The sequence below is a fragment of the Hippocampus zosterae genome, chromosome 17, assembly GCF_025434085.1.
Source record: "Hippocampus zosterae strain Florida chromosome 17, ASM2543408v3, whole genome shotgun sequence".
In the NCBI taxonomy this organism is placed as follows: Eukaryota; Metazoa; Chordata; class Actinopteri; order Syngnathiformes; family Syngnathidae; genus Hippocampus; species Hippocampus zosterae.
In genome coordinates this window covers 15,293,366-15,315,891 of record NC_067467.1, presented here as the reverse complement: position 1 = coordinate 15,315,891, position 22,526 = coordinate 15,293,366, and the positions used below count along the sequence as shown (strand labels likewise).

The following is a 22,526-nucleotide window of genomic DNA, read 5'->3' as shown; positions in this document are numbered from 1 at the left end:
TTAAAATAAATGGATCGAAGTTTCCCTTGCCCGGACGCGGGTCACCGGGGCCCCCCTCTGGAGCCAGGCCTGGAGGTGGGGCTCGTTGGCAAGCGCCTGGTGGCCGGGCCTACACCCATGGGGCCCGGCCGGGCACAGCCCGAAGAGGCAACGTGGGTCCCCCTTCCCATGGGCTCACCACCCATGAGAGGGGCCAAAGGGGTCGGGTGCAATGTGAGCTGGGCGGCAGCCAAAGGCGGGGACCCTGGCGGTCCGATCCTCGGCTGCAGAAACTAGCTCTTGGGACATGGAATGTCACCTCTCTGGCAGGGAAGGAGCCCGAGCTGGTGTGTGAGGCAGAGAATTTCCGACTGGATATAGTCGGACTTGCCTCCACACACAGCCTGGGTTCTGGTACCAGTTCTCTCGAGAGGGGTTGGACTCTCTTCCACTCTGGAGTTGCTCACGGTGAAAGGCGCAGAGCAGGTGTGGGCATACTCATTGCCCCACGGCTCAGTGCCTGTACATTGGGGTTCACACCGGTAGACGAGAGGGTTGCCTCCCTCCACCTTCGGGTGGGTGGACGGGTCCTGACTGTTATTTGTGCATATGCACCAAACAGCAGCTCAGCATACCCACCCTTTTTGGAGTCCTTGGAGGGTGTGCTGGAGAGTACTCCTGCTGGGGACTCCCTTGTTCTGCTGGGGGACTTCAATGCTCACGTGGGCAATGACAGTGAGACCTGGAGGGGCGTGATTGGGAGGAACGGCCCCCCCTATCAGAACCCGAGTGGTGTTTTGTTATTGGACTTCTGTGCTCGTCACGGATTGTCCAAAACGAACACCTTGTTCAAACATAAGGGTGTCCATATGTGCACTTGGCACCAGGACACCCTAGGCCGCAGTTCGATGATCGACTTCGTAGTTGTATCATCGGATTTGCGGCCGCATGTTCTGGACACTCGGGTGAAGAGAGGGGCGGAGCTGTCAACTGATCACCACCTGGTGGTGAGTAGGCTCCGATGGTGGGGGAAGATGCCGGTCTGTCCTGGCAGACCCAAACGTATTGTGAGGGTTTGTTGGGAGCGTCTGGCGGAATCCCCTGTCAGAAGGAGTTTCAACTCCCACCTCCGACAGAGCTTTTCCCATGTTCCGGGTGAGGCGGGGGACATTGAGCCCGAGTGGACCATGTTCCATGCCTCTATTGTTGAGGCGACCAATCTGAGTTGTGGCCGTAAGGTGGTTGGTGCCTGTCGTGGCGGCAACCCCCGTACTCGCTGGTGGACACCAGCAGTAAGGGATGCCGTCAAGCTGAAGAAGGAGTCCTATCGAGCCTTTATGGCCTGTGGGACCCCAGAGGCAGCTGACGGGTATCGACAGGCCAAGCGGAACGCAGCTTCGGTGGTCGCCGAGGCAAAAACCCGAGTGTGGGAGGAGTTCGGTGAGGCCATGGAAGCCGACTTCCGGACGGCTTCGAGGAAATTCTGGTCCACCATCCGACGTCTCAGGAGGGGGAAGCAGTGCACCACTAACACTGTGTACAGTGGGGATGGGGCGCTGCTGACTTCGACTCGGGACGTTGTGAACCGATGGGCAGAGTACTTCGAAGACCTCCTCAACTCCACCAACACGCCTTCCTTAGAGGAAGCAGAGCCTGGGGACTCTGAGGTGGGCTCTCCCATCTCTGTGGCTGAAGTCACCGATGTGGTTAAAAAGCTCCTCGGTGGCAAGGCCCCAGGGGTGGATGAGATCCGCCCAGAGTTCCTCAAGGTTCTGGATGTTGTGGGGCTGTCCTGGTTGACACGCCTCTGCAACATCGCATGGTCAACGGGGAGAGTGCCTCTGGATTGGCAGACCGGGGTGGTAGTCCCTCTTTTTAAAAAGGGGGACCGGAGGGTGTGTTCCAACTACAGAGGGATCACACTCCTCAGCCTCCCTGGTAAGGTCTATTCAGGGGTGCTGGAGAGGAGGGTCCGTCAGGAAGTCGAGCCTCAGATTGAGGTGGAGCAGTGTGGTTTTCGTCCCGGCCGTGGAACAGTGGACCAGCTCTACACCCTTAGCAGGGTCCTCGAGGGTAAGTGGGAATTCGCCCAACCAGTCTGCATGTGTTTTGTGGACTTGGAGAAGGCGTTTGACCGTGTCCCTCGGGGAGTTCTGTGGGGGGTGCTTCGAGGGTATGGCGTACCGAACCCCCTGATACGGGCTGTTCGGTCACTATACCACCGATGTCAGAGTTTGGTTCGCATTGCTCGCAGTAAGTCGGAATCGTTTCCAGTGGGGGTAGGACTCCGCCAAGGCTGCCCTTTGTCGCCGATTCTGTTCATAACTTTTATGGACAGAATTTCTAGGCGCAGCCGAAGCGTTGAGGGGGTCCGTTTTGGGGGCCTCAGTATTGCATCCCTGCTTTTTGCGGATGATGTGGTGCTGTTGGCTCCTTCAAACGGGGCTCTCCAACTCTCACTGGAGCGTTTCGCAGCCGAGTGTGAAGCGGTTGGGATGAAGATCAGCACCTCCAAATCTGAAACCATGGTCCTCAGTCGGAAAAGGGTGGAGTGCCCCCTGCGGGTCGGGGAGGAGATCTTGCCCCAAGTGGAGGAGTTCAAGTATCTTGGGGTCTTGTTCACGAGTGGGGGCAAGGAGGAGCGGGAGATCGACAGGCGGATCGGTGCAGCGTCTGCTGTGATGCGGACGTTGTATCGGTCTGTCGTGGTAAAGAAGGAGCTGAGCCAAAGGGCGAAGCTCTCAATTTACCGGTCGATCTACGTCCCAACCCTCATCTATGGTCACGAGCTATGGGTCGTGACCGAAAGAACGAGATCCCGGATACAAGCGGCCGAAATGAGTTTTCTCCGCAGGGTGTCCGGGCTCTCCCTTAGAGATAAGGTGAGAAGCTCGGTCATCCGGGAGGGGCTCAGAGTCGAGCCGCTTCTCCTCCACATCGAGAGGAGCCAGATGAGGTGTCTTGGGCATCTGATTCGGATGCCTCCTGAGCGCCTCCCTGGTGAGGTGTTCCGGGCATGTCCCACCGGGAGGAGACCCCGGGGAAGACCCAGGACACGCTGGAGAGACTATGTCACCCAGCTGGCCTGGGAACGTCTCGGGATCCCCCGGGGAGAGCTGGAAGAAGTAGCTAGGGACAGGGAAGTCTGGGCTTCCCTGCTAAAGCTGTTGCCCCCGCGACCCGGCCCTGGATAAGCGGTAGATGATGGATGGATGGATGGATGGATGGTGTTATAGATTTGTAAAAAAAAATTATGACAGAAGGTTTCGGACTGACTCAAGGGAAAAGTGACAGTTGAATTTTGCCCAGTCTCTTGCAACCAATTTCCACATGCACAAAATTTCGATTTTGAATGCTGAATTTGTCATCAAAACTTAAGTGGCAGTTTACACCATAACATGCCTCCATTGTACACTGTTACATTGACAACATGACGAAGTAATTTGAATTTTATCAATCCAAGATGACAAAAGGACTTGTTATTCTGATGACACTGCCATGTTCTGAGACACAAATTTTTACTTCTGATAGATGAACTAAAGATTTTCAGAAGGAAAATACCTTTTCGTATTTGTTTGAATTATTTTGAGAAATGCAAATACTGTTTTGCAAATTTAAATTTGGTTCTGTGAAATGTACCAAAGTGTCTGAGAAAAACTGGCGAAAAAGAAAAAAAGCTTTTGTAGGCTCTTGGCCCATTATGTGAGATTTATAACCTTCTGAAGTGACTGAGGCAAATTGAGTGTACTACTTTGCTTCAACCGACACTTTGTCTATGTCTAATCAGTCTCAACCACTTTGCTATCTTAAGAACATGTCATCATAAAAGGTAAGTTCATTGATATCCATACTCCTCTGGTTGTCTTTTTTCTGTCATTGAATATGTAAAACAGAACATCCATCCATCCATTTTCCGAACCGCTTGATCCTCACTAGGGTCGCGGGGCGTGCTGGAGCCTATCCCTGCCGTTTTCGGGCAGTAGGCGAGGGACACCCTGAACTGGTTGCCAGCCAATCGCAGGGCACACTGAGACGATCAACCATCCACGCCCACACTCACACCTAGGGACAATTTAGTGCGCCCAATCAGCCTGCCATGCATATTTTTGGAATGTGGGAGGAAACCGGAGCACCCGGAGAAAACACACACAGCCCCGGGGAGAACATGCAAACTCCACACTGGGAGGTCCGAGCTGGAATCGAATCCGGCACCTCCGCACTGTGAAGCCGACGTGCTAACCACTGGACTACCGGGCCGCCCTAAAGCAGAAGAGTTTACAGTTTAAATTTTTTTTAATGTAGTTCGTTATAGTTGATCAAAGATGTAGTCAAACATCCCTCACACATCTTACATTATGCATGCAATGTGAATTTTTCATGTTCAAAAGGTCAATTTCTTTCTCTACACAGGGTAACCAGGACACACCGACACCCCCAGATCCATCCATGGCTCAGACTTACACATCAGCCCAGTTTGCCCCTCCTCCCCAGAATGGCATGAACACAGAGTTCACTGCTTCACACGCTCACCCACATGCACACTCCCATCCACATTCACACCAGCAGCCAGCACCTCAAGACTACTCCGGGGTTCAGACGTCTGTCAGCGACCATCCACTCAACATCTACCAGTCGACACAGAGCCACAGTGACCAGAATGGATCAGACATCGCCAGTCAGGCAGTCACTGGCACAGCTACAGTAAGACATGAAGGAATGAATGTTTGGTTTAGTTTAACATAAAAGGATCCACAGCCTTGTTTTTGTTTTGTGTCTGCTAATGGTCATTTCAAAACATTGTCTGCAACTGGCCGAAAAGCAGTTCCATATCGGTACGTGATTGCTTGTTGTTTTTGATTGCTGAGAGCTACTTCTTGGCTACTAATTACTGCAAACGGCTACTAGTTTTCAGACACACTTTTGAAATGCAAAATTTGCTCAAATTACCTTTATTGCCTTACTATCAAGTTATGACAGTCATCTATGTAAAGACACCGATCATGTGAATGATTTCTCCACAATAATCAGGAGTCAGAACATTACAATATGCAACACTATATTTCTATAAATCTTTGCCAATATTCTTTCAAATGATCACTTCTATGATATTCCAAGGAAATCACAATGTCCCATCACTGGTGAGCTATTTTTAGAACAGGCCCACAGGCTTCTAATGTGGTCCTTGCGACTACATGGTGCCTGTAGGCACCACATTGGTGACCCTTACTGTAAAGGAAATAATTCCTTCTATCTTATGTTATTTTTGTTAATGAATATATGGGTAATTATGATCAGCTCATCTCTACTGGGGCTTCCATGTAGTTCAAGCTTACAAAGTTTTCTTGTTTTGATCACAAATATTCTAAACTCTTGTCTCTGCCCTATAACAACGGTGCATGTCACAGTTGCCTTTGTTCTAGAACAAAGAAATGTTTTACATATAAAAAGAAACAATGTAGAAAAGAACCACGGTTGCAGACTCAAATTTTGGCTCATTTATTGAGGTACAAATTATTTGGAGCTGATGGGGGGCCTTCAAAGGGAAGATTAGAGAAGCTTTTGAAATTGATAGCAGATCCTTGTGGCAGTGTTAAGTCCTAGCCTGGACAGAGGCCACTAACAGTTCTTCCATCATAAACTAATATAAGCATCTTCGATCTTTCACCTAGGGTGGCAGGGAGAACCAGACTGTGGAATTGGAAGATCCAACACAGAGTGATTTCAAGGTCGAAAACTTGAACTTAAAAAATTGAACGTGATATCCAGATGTAAAGCTCGTTAGTGCCAATAGAAGCAAATAAAGCCCTTCAAACAACGGTGCTCAAATTAGGACCTTGGTTGAACAATTAAGTCAGATGGCAACCTGAACACTCCGAAAAACTCTTTAACCAACCTATCAGCTGTTTAAATAATAGCTTGGGAGAGGGATAACGTGGACAAATAAATATCCAAGAAAGCGGTCTTGGTTTGGTGTTTATTAAGCAAGATGTGTACGTAATGTACTGTCAATGTAAACCTTTGAAAGAACAAACCCATCTTTCTTGGTGACAATCTGTCAGATTTTCCTCAAGGTTGATATTTCTCCACAACTTGATGAAGTGTTTCCTACAGCTAGTGCCACCTAGTGATGTGCTCCACGGGTCGAATCCCTGAAGTGTGTGCTGAGTAATCTAGATGAATGGTTCATGAATGGGGAGTCGAAGCGCGTGTTGATGACATCAGTGGTGACGTTTGAAGCCTAGGCTTTTTGAGCGTAAGGGTTAAGGTAAAAGGGAAGAGGAGAAGGAGGGACAGATCGGCAGACTGCAAAGGGATATTCCGGTTAGTAGCTCAATGCACCATGCAGATAATATAAAGGTACTGACTGATTGTTACTACCTTACTGAAAACCACTTGTTAGACAGAGGAGAGCTGTAAGAAAAGAACAGGAAATGCTATAATCATCAATTCATCTTAGTAACCTGACAAAAGGAGGAGAAGGGGAGGAGTCTTAGAAGTTACTTGATCAAAAAATTGGCCATAGACTACTTAGGTCAAGAGCTGATTTGTGCTGATGAAAATGAGACCAAACAGTTTGGCCCAATGAACATCAAAAAAGTGCAACGAGGCCAAGGAGATAGCGAGACATTGACCTTATTCGTCAGAGTTTTTGCTAACTACCCTACTGTATTTATAGAGCACTTTCAAACAGCCATCGCTGCATACAAAGTGCTGTACATGGAGAAATTTAACGTATATAATAAACAGTAAAACAAACAAAAAGTAAACAACAGTACTCGTCTAATGCATTGAAGAAGTAATAAAGGTCCTGGACACCCATGTGCCCCGCGGGAGTCCGCCAGCTGAAGACACAGCTCACCTCCCCTCCAGTGCTCGCCCACTTTGACCTCCAGAACCCTACGCTGGTGACCTGTGACGCGTCCAACACGGCGATAGGGGCAGTCCTGTCCCAGCTACACGGGGTGACCAAACGTCCCATGGCATTTGCCTCATGATCTCTGACCCCCACGGAGCAGAGGTATTCGGTGGGGAAGAGGGAAGCGCTGGCCTGTATCTGGGCGTGCGAGCCGTGGCACATGTACCTTTACGGGCGGCACTTCATGCTCCGTACCGAGCACTCACAGCCCTTCTGGCCATGACAGGGTCGGGACACAAACCGCTGTGCCTGTGCCGGTGATAAGAGCGACTACAAGCCTACAACTTCACGACAGTGTTCACACCCAGCAGAGATAATGTTGTGGCTGATCTTCTCTCCAAGGCCACGCTCACCTCAGCGCCAGACACCGCCCGGGACGGCTCAGAGTCAGAGCTAATTCTCATGCTGCACGAGCCTCTCCGAACAAACGTCCTCCTGCAGGAGCTCCAGACGGCCTCTGCACAGGACCCTGTGCTTGTACAGCTCCGCACGTTTATCCAGGAGGGCTGGCCCGCAAAGGTGCCAGAGAAGCTGGCGCCCTTCCACCAGGTCAGAGACGACCTTTCCTGCTGGAACAGTGACTGCGTCGCCCGGGGGCTCTGCAAAGTGATCCCCAGCTCTCTATGACCACGCATCCTGAACATGGGACACAACGATCACCTGGGCATCATGAGAGTGAAGCAACGCTGCAGGAACCTGGTTTGGTGGCCAGGCATCGATAGAGACATTGAAACAATGATGAAGGACTGCACCGCCTGCCTTACCAGCGGTAAAATGAGCCCACCCTCGACGCCACCTTTGCAGGCCCTCCAATGGCCAGCGACGCCGTGGTCCCACATCCAGGTGGACATCTGTGGGGAGCTCCATGGCATTCCTCATCACCAGCGGTTCCTGTTGGTGGCCTATGACATCCAGTCACCACACAGCAAATCACTGGCTTTCTTTCCTCCCTGTCTGCCCGCTGGGCAACGGGCCCCAGTTCCTCTCGGCTGACTTTGCTGCCTTCATGGGGGTGAGGGGGATTAAACACATCAGGAGGGCCCTCTGCCACCCGCAGGCCAACGCGGGGAGGTTCAACCAGACCCTCAAGATTGGCCTGAGAGCGCATCTGACCGAAAGTTTCCCATTCAGCATGGCCCTGAAGAACACACGACTGCACGACAGAACTATGCCACATGCCACGACGGGTAGCTCCCCAGCCCTTCTGATGCTTGGACGGGAATTCCAACTTCCCATGGATCGACTATGGCCTCCCAGGGGAGATCCTCCAGGGCCTCCAGCAGCAGCAGCTGTCGGCAACATGATGGCAGAGACGCAATGCCAGATGAAGCACCGCTACGACAGGGCACGTCGGGTGACGGGACAAACACTCAAGTTGTCGGACTGGGTCCGTATCTGCCAGCCCCATCTGTCCCAAAAGCCTCTATCCTTCTGGTCCTCACCCCAACAGATAATAGCACAACTGGGCCCAGCTACGTTCCGCCTGGCTGACGGCTCCCGTTGGCATGCCAGGCGCCTTAGGCGTGTCAAACCACCATCTGGCCACCACGGCTGATCCGCGCCACACTACCAGAGACTGGGATTTCCCTCCAGTCGCCCTGGCAATCCGAGTAACAATGCCGGCTAACACCCTCGGACTGAGGCTCCGCACTGTCTGGGCTCGTTGGCAGCCCCTGTACCTCAGAGACTATGTCCTTAGTTCAGGTTTAGGTTAGCTGCTAAGACGAAAGGAAGGAGGCCGGGGACTAGTGAGTGTGAGAGCCACTGTCCAGGATGAAACATCCAAGCTCCATGAATACATCAAGGAGAAGGCTCCAACGGATGACGTACTCAGAGAATGTCTCAGCCAATGGTGAACAGAGGATGAGGCGCTGGAAGAGGGACCATCATGGGAGGACAAGCCCTTACAGGGGATCTACCATAACTGAAGTGGCTGATCTCAGGAAGTCCTATCAGTGGCTCGAGAGGGCTGGCCTGAAGGACAGCACAGAGGCACTCATTCTGGCTGCTCAGGAGCAGACCCTGAGCACCAGAGCCATTGAGGCCCAGATATACCACACCAGACAAGACCCAAGGTGTAGGTTGTGCAAAGAGGCACCTGAAAAGATCCAACACATAACTGCAGGGTGTAAGATGCTGGCAGGGAAAGCTGACATGGAACGCCATAACCAGGTGGCTGGCATAGTCTACCGAAACATCTGTGCGGAGTATGGACTGGAAACCCCAAGGTCAAAATGGGAAACACCTCCGAAGGTTGTGGAGAATGACAGAGCGAAGATCCTGTGGGACTTCCAGATCCAGACTGACAAGATGGTAATGGCGAACCAACCAGATATCGTGATCATAGATAAAGGGCAGAGGAAAGCCGTTGTAGTGGATGTAGCGGTCCCAAGTGATGGAAACATCAGAAAGAAGGAACACGAGAAACTGAAGAAATACCAAGGGCTCAGAGAGGAGCTGGAGAGAGCCTGGAAGGTAAAGGTGACAGTCGTGCCTGTGGTGGTCAGAGCACTCGGGGCAGTGACCCCCAAACTAGATGAGTGGTTGCAACAGATCCCGCGAACAACATCGGACATCTCAGTCCAGAAATGTGCAGTGCTGGGAACAGCAAGGATACTGCGCAGAACCCTCAAGCTTCCTGGCCTCTGGTATAGGACCCGAGCTGAATGAGGGACGGACACCACCCGAGGGGGGGTGAGATGAGGATTTTATTTTATTTTTTTATATCTACACAGTATATATACTGTATTTTCAAAGTGACTTTTACAATTTGTCAGTATAATAAGCCTCTGAATGTATTATTTTAAATAATTTTGTTCTGATACCCCCCATTAATGTGAATGGTTTTCCGTTCCTCACGATTGCGAAATATCCAGCAAAACTAGCGGAATGAGAGTCAGCTTTCCGGGTACACATGCAGAGTTGCTGCTGGCTAGCTTGCACCCTGCTCAGTCACTTGCACGCTTCCATTCTCGTGTCTCCCGCAGGGTATTTTGATGTGAACATAGCATGGTGCATGTCAAAGTGCCACTTTACATTCAACCGTTTCATCATTGGTATTTTGTTATTGCAAATTAGTCATACCGCAGTACCTGTTCTCTCCACAAAGGTGAATCCTTCGTTCCATTCGTCCTGAAATGTACCACACTTGTCATCTTTTTTTTCTTTTTCCACTTTATTCGTCGAAGGATTAGCTTTGAGCGAATGACCGAGCGGGCTGATTCAGAAAGGGGTGTTTAACTGTTTCCCCAACAACGGCCAACAGATCCCGGGAACAACATCGGACATCTCAGTCCAGAAATGTGCAGTGCTGGGTACAGCAAGGATACTGCGCAGAACCCTCAGGCTTCCTGGCCTCGGGTAGAGGACCCGAGCTGAATGAGGATTTTTTTTTTAATGATTTTATTTTATTTTTTGTAGGTGCACAGTGCGGAAAATGTGAGCATTGCAGACACAGCACGGAGTGGCGTGGCGGCTGAAATATAACTTTTCTGGGTGAAGCCGTGCGGACTTTGTGGACGCATAAAGCTTATGGTCACAGATCTTGACTATTGAACTTTGTGCTGATCACAATTCATTAGGTCCTTTTCTCTTCCAAAAACAGAGCAGCAAAATAGGATTGTTTTTATGTGGGATGGAGTATTACCATACGAGCAACGGGGAGAAAACAGTCAAGCAGAGGCTGTTGTCAGGAAAATGATTTATATTATTATGCTTGCATGACGACTTTGTTTCTTAACGGTTTGACTGCACTTAGTACACGTGGCTTATATTGGAACTCCTTCCAAATGTCAATTGCAGTATGATTTTTCACCTTCCCCGGGCAGTTGATTAAACAGCGTACAAACAAACGTTCTTCAATCAACAGCAGAAGGTGTGCAAGGCCAGATTTGACGGTGAACATTTGAGGGTTGCTCCACCCACTTACCGGTATGTGTCTGGCCTCAAAGCGCATCAATGACTGAAAGTCGATCAGGGAATCCGCGTAACTGAGAAAGTTTAAGGAAAGGCATTATCAGGAGACACAGAAAACACCAGATAACTCAAACCCAACAAAATAGCAAAAATACCTTTTCTTTGGAGTAATCTTTCTGAAACTTTAAATCAGGGGTGCCCAATACGTCGATTGCGATCGATTGTTAGCTCGCGGACTGGTCCCAAGTCGATAGCAAGGGGGGTGTAGATGCTTATGTGTCTCTGTGCATGTTATTAATATATAGTTTTGTGTTAGTGCACAATGCACTCTTAGCATCCTATAAGTCTCACTTTCACAAAAAGTATTTAGACAATAAAATAAAATAAAATAAAAAAGCAGGTCACCTTTAACCTATGTTGGCGCGTGACCTGAATAACCAGAAGTTGTTTGCCGTCAGTCTTCTGCAATTGCGATCAGAGCTGTTGTGCTCCATCTTTTCTTATTATTATTCTCATTCAGAGTATGTTTTATGTACAATTCACCACATCAGCTCACTGCTTTCTATATTCTTTTCTTTACAGCCATGTCCCCCCTCTCTCCCTCTCTCATTTTTCCTGGGTGGAGCTTTCACTCACCTCACTTAAACTCTTTCTTCCTGCAATGAGTAAGATTCCCAAAATAACATGAAAGCAGCAATAACAGCTGAAAACAGCTACTTGGTGATATTAATACACAAATTCCATGTCTGCTCTAACTGGACCAGGGTTATGTATTTTGTTTTGGGATGCAGAGGAGGGCTGCAGATTGATAATGTAGACAACATCAGAGACAAAGCCATCAAAAATAAATGTGGTGACTACACGTAAAACTACAACAGATGGCTTCATATTTAATACGATGTTAATAAAGTTATAAATAAATAAAGTCATTACATCTGATCAACGGTAGCATTCCATTATAACGCTCGTCAAACTACACTTAAAACTGTGAATATTTCTCATATCAGTGCTGCACATCAGACTACACAATATAAAAAACAAAAAAACAGACCCTTGAACCTTGTCGAATACCACTCAATGACATTAAAGCAGAAGTTTCCTTCTCTTTCTGTATAACCATCATTGTAACTTTTAATCGATCAATGAATTCATTCTGTTAACAGCTCTGCAGCTCAACATCTATTCAGAAACTCATTTTAGTCACAAGTTTCTTCGTGTGCAGCAATGTCTAATCCATTCTGCTGACGATACCTGGACCAGTAAAACAATATACTGTTGTCACAATATAGAGGAACAATACCACAATGTGCAAGGGACTCAGGCTTTACAATGATGTGAATTGTCAATCTGATGGGTGGGATACTAGTGACCTTTGTGCACCATCACTTTAGAAAAAGGTTTGTGTCATGAAAAGAGCTCATAAACAGTACACATCATTGAGATCAGGGTTCAATGGGCCCAGATAGATTTTTTTAGACTGTTTTGGAAGTAGCATGTACTGTACATGCACCGACATGAATGGCTTCATCTGGTGTGTTTATTGAGCGACATTCAGCCCCTTAAAGTGTTCTTTATAAGAGAAGTGCATCCAGGAGCGTGTCAAAGAGTAAAATTATGCATCCAGTGTATTTTATCTGAAATGCACATTGTCATGATGTTGAAAGACAAATATTAAAAATTATGTTTCTTTGTGGATTTTGGATGGAAGAAAGGTGCGCATTTCTTTCCATCCCAAACTGTTGTACTTTTTAGAACACTAATTGTTTCAGATGAGGTAATTGCAACGACCTGGGAAGGGCCAATTGTTTCTTGGACCTGATTGGCCTGAAGCTCAAGTGAACTCCCTTTAAAAGAGGAATGAGGAAGTCACTGGGGGGCGGACAACTTGGAGAGCAGTGCTACACGTGGGCTGCTCAAAACTGGTCAACTGTCACTCCTGAAAATAAAGAAAACTGGAAAATCTCCTTGCTGAATTCTGGCTGAATTGCCTTTTTATTCTTTTTCACCTGGCCTGCTGTTTCGCCGCACAACACACATAGTATACAAAAGCAAGACAAATGGTTAAATACATTTATACAAACTGTATTTCTTCATGATTCAAAACTATGGATATGAATGTATCCCTTCAATATGCTTCCGCCTACATTAATTCCAAAATAAGCAACGTTGAAATATTTGTTTGACTCTTTTAATCCTCATGATGTTTAAATATGTCCAGAAAAGCTACCACCTCCTCATGACATGTTCTTACGTCATCTCCTTTTTAAAAAATATTATGTATTTATTTATGCGTCATAGAGTGCAGAACGATCTCACGCAACCTGTGACGAAGGATCAAGCTTGTCTGCATTGTAAATCATTTAAAATCTGTCCAGCTGGTGGCAGCAGGGGCAAGGGAACAGCCAGGATCATGCTGCACAACAAGTTGAAGTCGAGGGGGATGTATGCATGGGTGGAGTTGTGGAGCAACATAGAGTTGGGTAGAGTAGCGGGTAGTTAGTAGAGAGTGCATTCAAACCAATAGGAATGGAGAAATGACAACAATTAACCCGTGAGGATTGCTTTGGGGAAGAAAATATTCCACTATGACTCGGGAGTTTGAGTTGCTGAAAGCATGTTCTCCCCATGCCTACGTGGATTTTCTCTGGGTACTCCGGTTATCTGCTACATTCCAAAAACATGCATGGCAAGTTAATGGAACACTCGAATTTGTCCCTCGGCGTGATTTTGAGTGTGGATGTTTGTTCGTCTGTGTGTGCCCTGCGATTGGCTGGCAACCAGTTTAGGGTAACTTCTGCCTACTGCCCGAAGACAGCTGGGATAGCCTCCACGACCCCCCGCGGCCCAAGTTAGGATAAAGCGAATCTGAAAATGGATAGATGGATGAAAATAACTGCCATAATTGGACTGGGGTTTTGTGTGTGTGTGTGTGTGTGTGTGTGTGATTTTTTTTCAGCTACAGCACAAAATTTTGCGTTACTCGGATCATTGGTGGCCACCATCATGAGGAGATGTTGAATGAAGGAAAAATATATACATATATATATATATATTTTGGGGTGGTGTGAAGGGCTAAGAATATGACTTGGGCCATTATTTTTATCCACCATTTATTATCCACCACCCCCCGCGACCTGAGTGAGTATAAAGCGAATTTGAAAATGGATAGATGGATGAAAATAACTGCCATAATTGGACTGGGGTTTGTGTGTGTGTGTGTGTGTGTGTGTGTGTGTGTGTGTGTGTGTGTGTGTGTTTTTAGCTACAGCACAAAATTGTGCGTTACTCGCATCATTGGTGGCCACCATCAGGAGGAGATGTTTAATGAAGGAAAAGAAAATTGGGGGGTGGTGTGAAGGGGTCAGAATCTGACTTGGGCCATTATTTAACAAAGATGACAATATTGTCTATTCAAGCTTGTTGGCACCAATGTTTACTGTAGTCTCAGCTTGATTTCACCAATATGCTGTAGAGCATGCTGTCTCAAGCCTGTCCTCACTTCACATGTCTGTTTCTGGTGCCAAACAGGACAAGCTTCTCTGGGTTTGTTTGTTTTATGTCTTTTCTGCGAGTGTAGGCGGATGTTGCCACCACCGGTGAGATTCACACAGATGGCAGTTCTGGCTGCATGTGTGTGCGCACTCCTTCTCGTGTTCCGATGTATACTTAGGCATTTCGTGTAAGACTCACAGTCTTCTGGCCTTATGTTGTATTTTTTTTTTTTGTCATTCCCAACCCCCAACACACACGCATAGACTGTACCGTATTTTTAGATGGCTTGTAGCCTTAAAGTGTGAGAAGACAAAAAGAGGTAGATGAGAGAGGTGGGACGAATGGAAGCACAGTTTTATTTGGGCATCCATTACGAGCGTTTTCCTTTTTTTTTTAAACACTGTCAGGTTGGTCCAAATTGACACTCAGGAATAACCAAAAGGAGGAGACAGGAGACTCGATTCTGGTACCAGGAGGGAACGAGGAGAAGCGTTCGGTTTCAGTTCTCGGCACGTAACCCTAACGATCTCCCCCTTCACCTCCTCATTTATTGGGAAAGCTACTACATAGGTGTGTCCAACCTAAAGGGTGGGGGCTGTTGAACACACACTGAACTTGTTTGACTATGTGTGTGTATGCGAGTGCAATATACGTACATGTGTGCAAATGTCACATAAACATCCCGTTGCAGCTGGTGTTTATGTCTCCATTCACGGTTCACCCTTGCTCACCGTTTAGTCTTAACATTTATCTCTTCCCAACCACGTCCTCGGAAAGGTGGTTGCGACCCTAACCTTTCACACAGTACAGCAAGCAAAAGTGAGCACATGAAGAATATATGATTATAGATGTGAGTAAATAATAAAGGATATATCTTTATTGAAAGCATAAGCGTTCTTCATTGCAGGCAAAGCCAACTAATGATTGCAAGCATAAGCGTTCTTCTTTGCAAGCAAAATCAAACTATACTGACAGGCAGAAGCATTCTTCATTGCGAGCATAAAATGACGACACGAGAATCAACCGAATAATACGTGAATGTATGATTACTAAAAAATAATAAATCCAACAAACACGAGAAACATTTCACCCCCAAATTTTTCAAAAGTTTCAGAACAGGCACAAGTGTAGTTATTATATATATATATATATATATATATATATATATATATATATATTATATGTGTGTGTGTGTGTGTCGATCTACATTCCAACCCTCATCTATGGTCACGAGCTATGGGTTGTAACCAAAAGAACAAGATCCCGGATACAAGCGGCCGAAATGAGTTTCCTGTGCAGGGTGTCCGGGCTCTCACCGAGATGAGGTTGAGGAGCTCGGTCATCCAGGAGGGGCTCAGAGTCGAGCCACCTCTCCTCCACAACGAGAGGAGCCAGATGAGGTGGCTCGGGCATCTGATTAGGATGCCTCCTGAACGCCTATCTGGTGAGGTGTTCTGGGCATGTCCCACCAGGAGGAGACCCCGGGGATGACCCAGGACACACTGGAGAGACAATGTCACCCAGCTGGCCTGGGAACGCCTCGGAATCCCCCGGGGAGGGCTGGAAGAAGTGGCTGGGGTGTCACGTTTCGGGCAAACCGAATAAAGTTGGGATCCCAAAAGTGTAGACACCAGACAAGGTCTCCATTGCAAAAAGGTTTTAATATACTAAAATCGCACCGACAAAGAAGTAACATAAAGCGCTGGACAAAACAAGGACCAGAGGGCACAAAAACAAATAACAAAAAACTTGCACAAAAGGCAAGGGCGGAAAAGAAGAACCGCAAAGACAGACAAAAAACGATGTAGCAAATACACGCAAGCGAAAGCCAAATCACAAAACAAAAACCATACTTACAAAACCATTGGTACCGAGAGTTCAAAAGTGAAACACGGTCTATAGCAAAGCAGTCTATGAGCAAGGAAGCAGCAAGGCAAAGGCAATACTCCGACAGGTGCACAGCAGAGGAGTCCTTAAATACAGAGTCTACTAATCATAGATTGACAGCAGGTGTGCACAGAAGTCCGCTCATGCCACCTGCTGGCCAGACCGAAAACAGAACCGTGACATGGGGAGAGGGAAGTCTGGGCTTCGCTGCCAAAGCTATTGCCCCTGCGACCCAACCCCAGATAAGCGTGTGTCTGTGTTTGTGTGTATTATGGATGTGAATCTCAGCACTGAGGACGATTCGATACACATCACGATCCACTGCCAGCGATGCGATACTTAAACGATACATGGAATTTTCCGGCGATACGATGCGATACGTTTCACCGTCGTCACGATCCGATACGATACAATGCAATTTGTTGCGATATTGTGCAATTAAACATGATGCAAATAAGCAAAGAAAAAAAGCTTTTAAAAAGATGGAATTCAGTATGGTATTACAAAAAGGATACCACTTTATTCCTTATAAACAGTAGAACTTATAAAACAACTTATTTAAGCCCTTTCACAATTGGGTTTTGTGCAAAGAAAATGTAAACAATTTGGAACCTGAGACTCACAGCTGTTGCTATAGTGTAAACACAAACAGACTATTCTCACTGAGTGTCTTATATGAATATATATATGTATATGAATCTATAGCGCAAGATGTCCACCCATCCACTGTAAGTGCAACTCTTTGCGCACTGTTCAGCGACACAGTAATCTCACTTCTCACTTTGTTGTACACATCGGGAATATGTTTGTAAGTGAACACAGACCTGTCTGGCATTTTATACCTGGGTTCCAAAACGTGCACGAGCTGTCTGAAACCCTCGTTGTCCACCACGCTAAGGCTGGAGGTCTTTGCATATGAAATAAGCAGTGGCCTTAGTTATAGCCTTTGCGCGGTCACAGTGAGTTGCATGGGGACTCCCAAAATAAGAGGCAATTTTTTCTGATCCTAACCTGGTTTACCAAGAGTTTCTCCAGTGTCCGACGAGGAACTGGGCGGGGAAGCGGGAGGGAAACTTGTCGGTGATCTGGTGCCATCGGTTTAAGTGGGTCTGCATATTTGTGGTGCTGCCGTTGTATGGCTTCTTGGTGCGACATTCCTTGCAAATTACGGAGGTTTTATCAAGCTTTCCGTCTTTCCTTTCGAAGCCGTAGTATTTCCAAACATAAGATTTGAATGTTGCGGCTGCATTAAATATAGTAGTTTCCTTGCTGCTGCGTACGCTAACTTCCATAATGTTTCGCTAGTTGTGTACTGGACTGTATGTGACGCACGGCTACCGTCCGTATTCAACACAAAACGTAAAGCAATGATGGTGCATTCATTGCGCCTAGGAAAGGGCAGATAGGTGACGTTTAACATGAATAAAATGCGCTTGAATCGGATTTTACCGATACCCATCAATGCATCGTGATGAATCGCGATTTCACCCGTCAATCGCGCCGTACCCAGTGAATGAGCCGATGCACTCGGATCGCGCACGTGCGCATCGATGTATCGATTAATATCGATTATTTTCCACACCCTTAGTGTGTATGTGTATATATATATATATATATATATATATATATATATATATATATATATATATATATAAAATCCTCATTTCACCACTTGGGTGGGCTCCGTCCCTCGACGAGAGTCGAGGATGCTGTGGTAGACTAGCACTTGGGGTAGCAGTCTAAAACTCAAAATAAACGTAAAAAAAGCTTACATCATTTTATATATAAGAAAGCTGTAACCGCTTGTCACCAAAATCGCGAAAAAATATCGCCCCATTATTGTGTCTTTTATGGATGAAAGAAATGTTTTCCTCACGAAGCACCTCTATGAAGAGGAAAACGCCATCGCCATAAAATGTTTAATACTTGGGCAATCTTTCTAATATTTTCATAGTTTAATGTGAGCATAAATTGAGATGTCAACATCAATTTTGGTGACTAGTGATCACAATTTTATTAGGTGATGTTTATTTTCCAAAATTACGCATTTAGACTGTCACTGGGGTCACAGCAAGGCAAGTGGGGAGAGACAAATTACATAAATCTAGACAACTAAGTAGCCATTTTAACCCATTTCATAAAAGAATCAACTGGAGCCACAAATTTCTGCTGAGATCCGTGTAAGCCACTGGAAGCAGTGTTTGTGCGCAGCCACCATAGTGGATGTGTTTGAGAATTATTTTACCAGTAGATTTAATTTTTCAGGGTTGGTGTTTTATAAATTTACAAATTACAAAGTGCTGTATGTCAGCCTCTCAAAATAATAAAGATGCGAATTTTAGTCTAATTCATCACTTGAGTTGAATCAGACATCAGATTTCTGTATGAGCTGTACTGTTATGTAAAAGCAGTTAAAACTACACAAACAAACACACGCAAACACTGGAATCTCTTCTGGCTTTCATTGATCTCACTAACATGAAGCAGCAACAGGACAAAGATGCTGTTGTTGATGCTCGTTTAATGCATGTGTGCATCCATCATTCATCTCACTACTTTCTGATCAATAACCTTAATGGATGGACACCCATGTATCTGATTCTGCCCTACTCTGGTACTACACTGGCATTCATATGAGATATGGCCACATGTAGTCAAGCAACTTTGACGATTGCTCTTCCCTTTTTTTCGCTTGTCTCTTTCCATCGATCCATTTTCTGATCCGCTTCATCCTCACAAGGGTAACAGGGGGTGCTGGAGCCTATCCCAGCTGTCTTCGGGCAGTCGGCGAGGGACACCCTGTACTGATTGCCAGCCAATTGCAGGACACAAAGAGCCGAACAACCATCCGCGCTCATACTCATACGAAGGGACAATTTAGAGCAGGGGTCGGGAACCTATGTCTAGCAAGCCAGATGTGGCTCTTTTGATGATTGCATCTGGCTCGCATATAAAAAATATATATTCTCGCTTGTTTAATCCATCCATCAATTTTTCACTACTCATGTCCTGTTTAGGACTACAGGCAATAAGGGGCAATTTTAATTGGATGATACTGGCCTACATTGGCCGTTGTTGGGGAAACAGTTAAACACCCCCTTTTGAATCAGCCTGCTTGGTCAATTCTTCGACGAATAAAGTGGCAAAAAGAAAACAAAGCTGACAAATGTGGTACATTTCAGGACGAATGGACTGAAGGATTTGCCTTTGTGGAGAGAACAGGTACTGCGGTATGACTAATTTGCAATGACAAAATACCAACGATGAAACGGTTGAATGTAAACAATAACAATAAATGTCAACAAGACTGAAGCGATGGATCTGGATCTGGAAGTCCCACAGGATCTTCGCTCTGTCATTCTCCACAACCTTCGGAGGTGTTTCCCACGCTCCTTCAGGCCAGCCCTCTCTAGCCACTGATAGGACTTCTTGAGATCGGCCACTTCAGTTGTGGTCTGGTGGTACTTCCCGTGTAGGGGCTTGTCCTCCCATGATGGTCCCTCTTCCAGCTCCTCATCCTCTGTTCCCCATTGTCTGAGACATTCTCTGAGTACGTCATCCGTTGGAGCCTTCTCCTTGATGTAATCATGGAGCTTCGATGTTTCATCCTGGACAGTCGCTCTCACACTTACTAGTCCCCGGCCTCCTACCTTTCGGCTTGCGTACAGTCTCAGGGTGCTGGATTTGGGATGGAACCCTCCATGCATGGTTAGGAGTTTTCGGGTCTTAACGTCCGTGGTCTGAATCTCTTCCTTTGGCCATCTTATTATTCCTGCAGCGTATCTTATCACTGGCAGGGCATAGCTGTTTATTGCCCGTGTCTTATTCTTGCCATTGAGCTGGCTTCTTAGGACTTGCCTCACTCGCTGGAGGTATTTGGCCGTAACCGCTTTCCTTGTTGCCAGTTCGAGGTTGCCATTGATGCCATTCATGTATTGATCCATGTGTCCACTTATCTTAGCCTCAATGATGCCTGATTCCATGTTGTGGAGAGACAGTTTATTGGCCGATAGTTGGATGGGACTGCACCCTTCGAGGGATCCTTCATGATCAGGATCTTTCGCCCTTCGGTTAGCCATTCTGGGTGAGTCCCATCACTCAGCAGCTGGTTCATTTGTATTGCTAGGCGCTCATGGAGTGCTGTGAGTTTCTTTAGCCAGTAGGTGTGGACCATGTCCGGGCCTGGTGCTGTCCAGTTCTTCATATCTGAGACTCTTTCCTGTATGTCTGCCACTGTTATGGTAACTGGGTTCTGTTCAGGGAGGTTCCTGTGCTCCTCTCTCAGGGTCACCAGCCATTGTGCACTGCTGTTATGTGCTCGTTTCCAGTCCATACTCCGCACAGATGTTTCGGTAGACTATGCCAGCCACCTGGTTATGGTGTTCCATGTCGGCTTTCCCTGCCATCATCTTACACCCTGCAGTTATGTGTTGGATCGTCTCAGGTGCCTCTTTGCACAACCGACACCATGGGTCTTGTCTGGTGTGGTATATCTGGGCCTCAATGGCTCTGGTGCTCAGGGTCTGCTCCTGAGCAGCCAGAATGAGTGCCTCTGTGCTGTCCGTCAGGCCAGCCCTCGCTAGCCACTGATAGGACTTCCTGAGATCAGCCACTTCAGTTATGGTAGATCCCCTGTAAGGGCTTGTCCTCCCATGATGGTCCCTCTTCCAGCGCCTCATCCTCTGTTCCCCATTGGCTGAGACATTCTCTGAGTACATCATCCGTTGGAGCCTTCTCCTTGATGTATTCATGGAGCTTGGATGTTTCATCCTGGACAGTGGCTCTCACATTCACTAGTCCCCGGCCTCCTTCCTTTCGGCTTAGCAGCTAACCTAAACCTGAACTAAGGACATGGTCTCTGAGGTACAGGGGCTGCCAACAAGCCCAAACAATGCGGAGCCTCAGTCCGAGGGTGTTACCCGGCACCTCGGGTTCGGGTGGGATTGCCAGGGCGACTGGAGGGAAGTCCTAGTCTCCGGCAGTGTGGCGCGGATCAGCCATGGTGGCCAGTTCTTGTGCTGACGGTGGTTTGACACGCCTAAGGTGGCTGGCATGCCAAAGGGAGCCGTCAGCCAGGCGGAACGTAGCTGGGCCCATTTGTGCTATTATCTGTTGGGGTGAGGACCAGAAAGACTGAAGCTTTTGGGACAAATGGGGCTGGCGGATACGGACCCAGTCCGACAACTTGAGTGTTTGTCCCGTCACCCGACGCGCCCTGTCGTAGCGGTGCTTCATCTGTCATTGCGTGTCTGCCACCATGTCGCCAACAGCTGCTGATATCTGGTTGGTTCGCCATTACCAACTTGTCAGTCTGGATCTGGAAGTCCCACAGGATCTTCGCTCTGTCATTCTCCAATATCTATATAGTGCAGCTCTGACCTCGTCGATTGTGACTGGGTCAGTTTTGCAGTTGGGGTTGGGGGTCGTGGAGTTGGCAGCAGTAACAAGACAGGGGTCGGTAGGAACTGGAGGATGATGAAGGAGGTTGCTGAAGTGCTCTTTCCAGTGTTCAAGGCAGTCTATTTTAGTGGTAATGCGATTTCCACTGGCATCCTTCATGAGGACGGTCTTGATGCGTGGTCCGATACCGGCTTGGCCCAGCATTTGAAAGACCTGTCTAAGGTCGTTGCGCTGTGCTGCTGATTCCATGCGTTTAACCTCTTTTCTCCAGTATCTCTCCCTGTCATTTACAATTGCTGCATTTCGTGCTGCATTCAGCCTCCGGTACTCTGTGATATCGCCGCGCAGGCGAGCAGCACGGCGGCGGTCAATGATGTCGAGGGTCAGCTGTGAGATCCATGATTGTTAGGGAAGAGATCTTGATCTTCCCAATACATCCTGGGCTGACTGGTTGCCCTTTAGTTTGAAAGTCTCCCAGGCCGCGATGTTATCATCGGCCAGGGCGGTGAAGGCATTGGTGATGGAGCGGCGATATGCAGAGGCAGTGGTGGGGTCACAGAGTCTGGAAGACATTAAGCGTGGTTGTGGCCTGATAGATGGATCTGCTCGTATTTTAAGTCGTAGCTGGGCAACTAACAGGCGGTGGTCAGTGTTGCCCAACTGTGCTCCTCTGAAGAACCTGCAGTTGTAGACGGAGGATCGCCAGCGGCGGGAGATGATGTGATCTATCGCCTTCCGGGTTCTTCCATTGGGACTATACCAGGTCCAGTGATGCATCCGCTTGCGGGGGAACCACGTGTCGGCGATACAGAGGTTATTTGAATGGCAGAGGAGAAGCAGACGTTTGCCGTTATCATTTGTGGTGTTGTCGACAAAGGTTTGTTTGTTTGTTTGTTTATTGAACATAAAACATATACAGTCATAATTTGACAGAAAA

The 22,526-nt window shown here is 47.4% G+C and overlaps 1 protein-coding gene across 11 annotated transcripts in view; it reads left to right on the top strand.

Moving 5' to 3' along the window:
- rbfox1 (RNA binding fox-1 homolog 1) overlaps window positions 1-22,526 on the top strand; it is a 256,048-nt gene that overhangs the window by 134,576 nt on the left and 98,946 nt on the right. For 9 of the 11 annotated variants that reach the window (XR_007959562.1, XR_007959561.1, XM_052049731.1 and 6 more), the window contains exon 2: window positions 4,390-4,680. The exons of the other annotated variants lie outside the window; for them this stretch is intronic. Coding sequence is in view for 7 of the 9 variants with exons in the window: in XM_052049731.1 (XP_051905691.1) it covers window positions 4,390-4,680 (291 nt within the window). In the remaining 2 variants the exon portion in view is untranslated. The remainder of the gene's footprint in view (window positions 1-4,389; window positions 4,681-22,526) is intronic. 11 annotated transcript variants of the gene reach the window in all.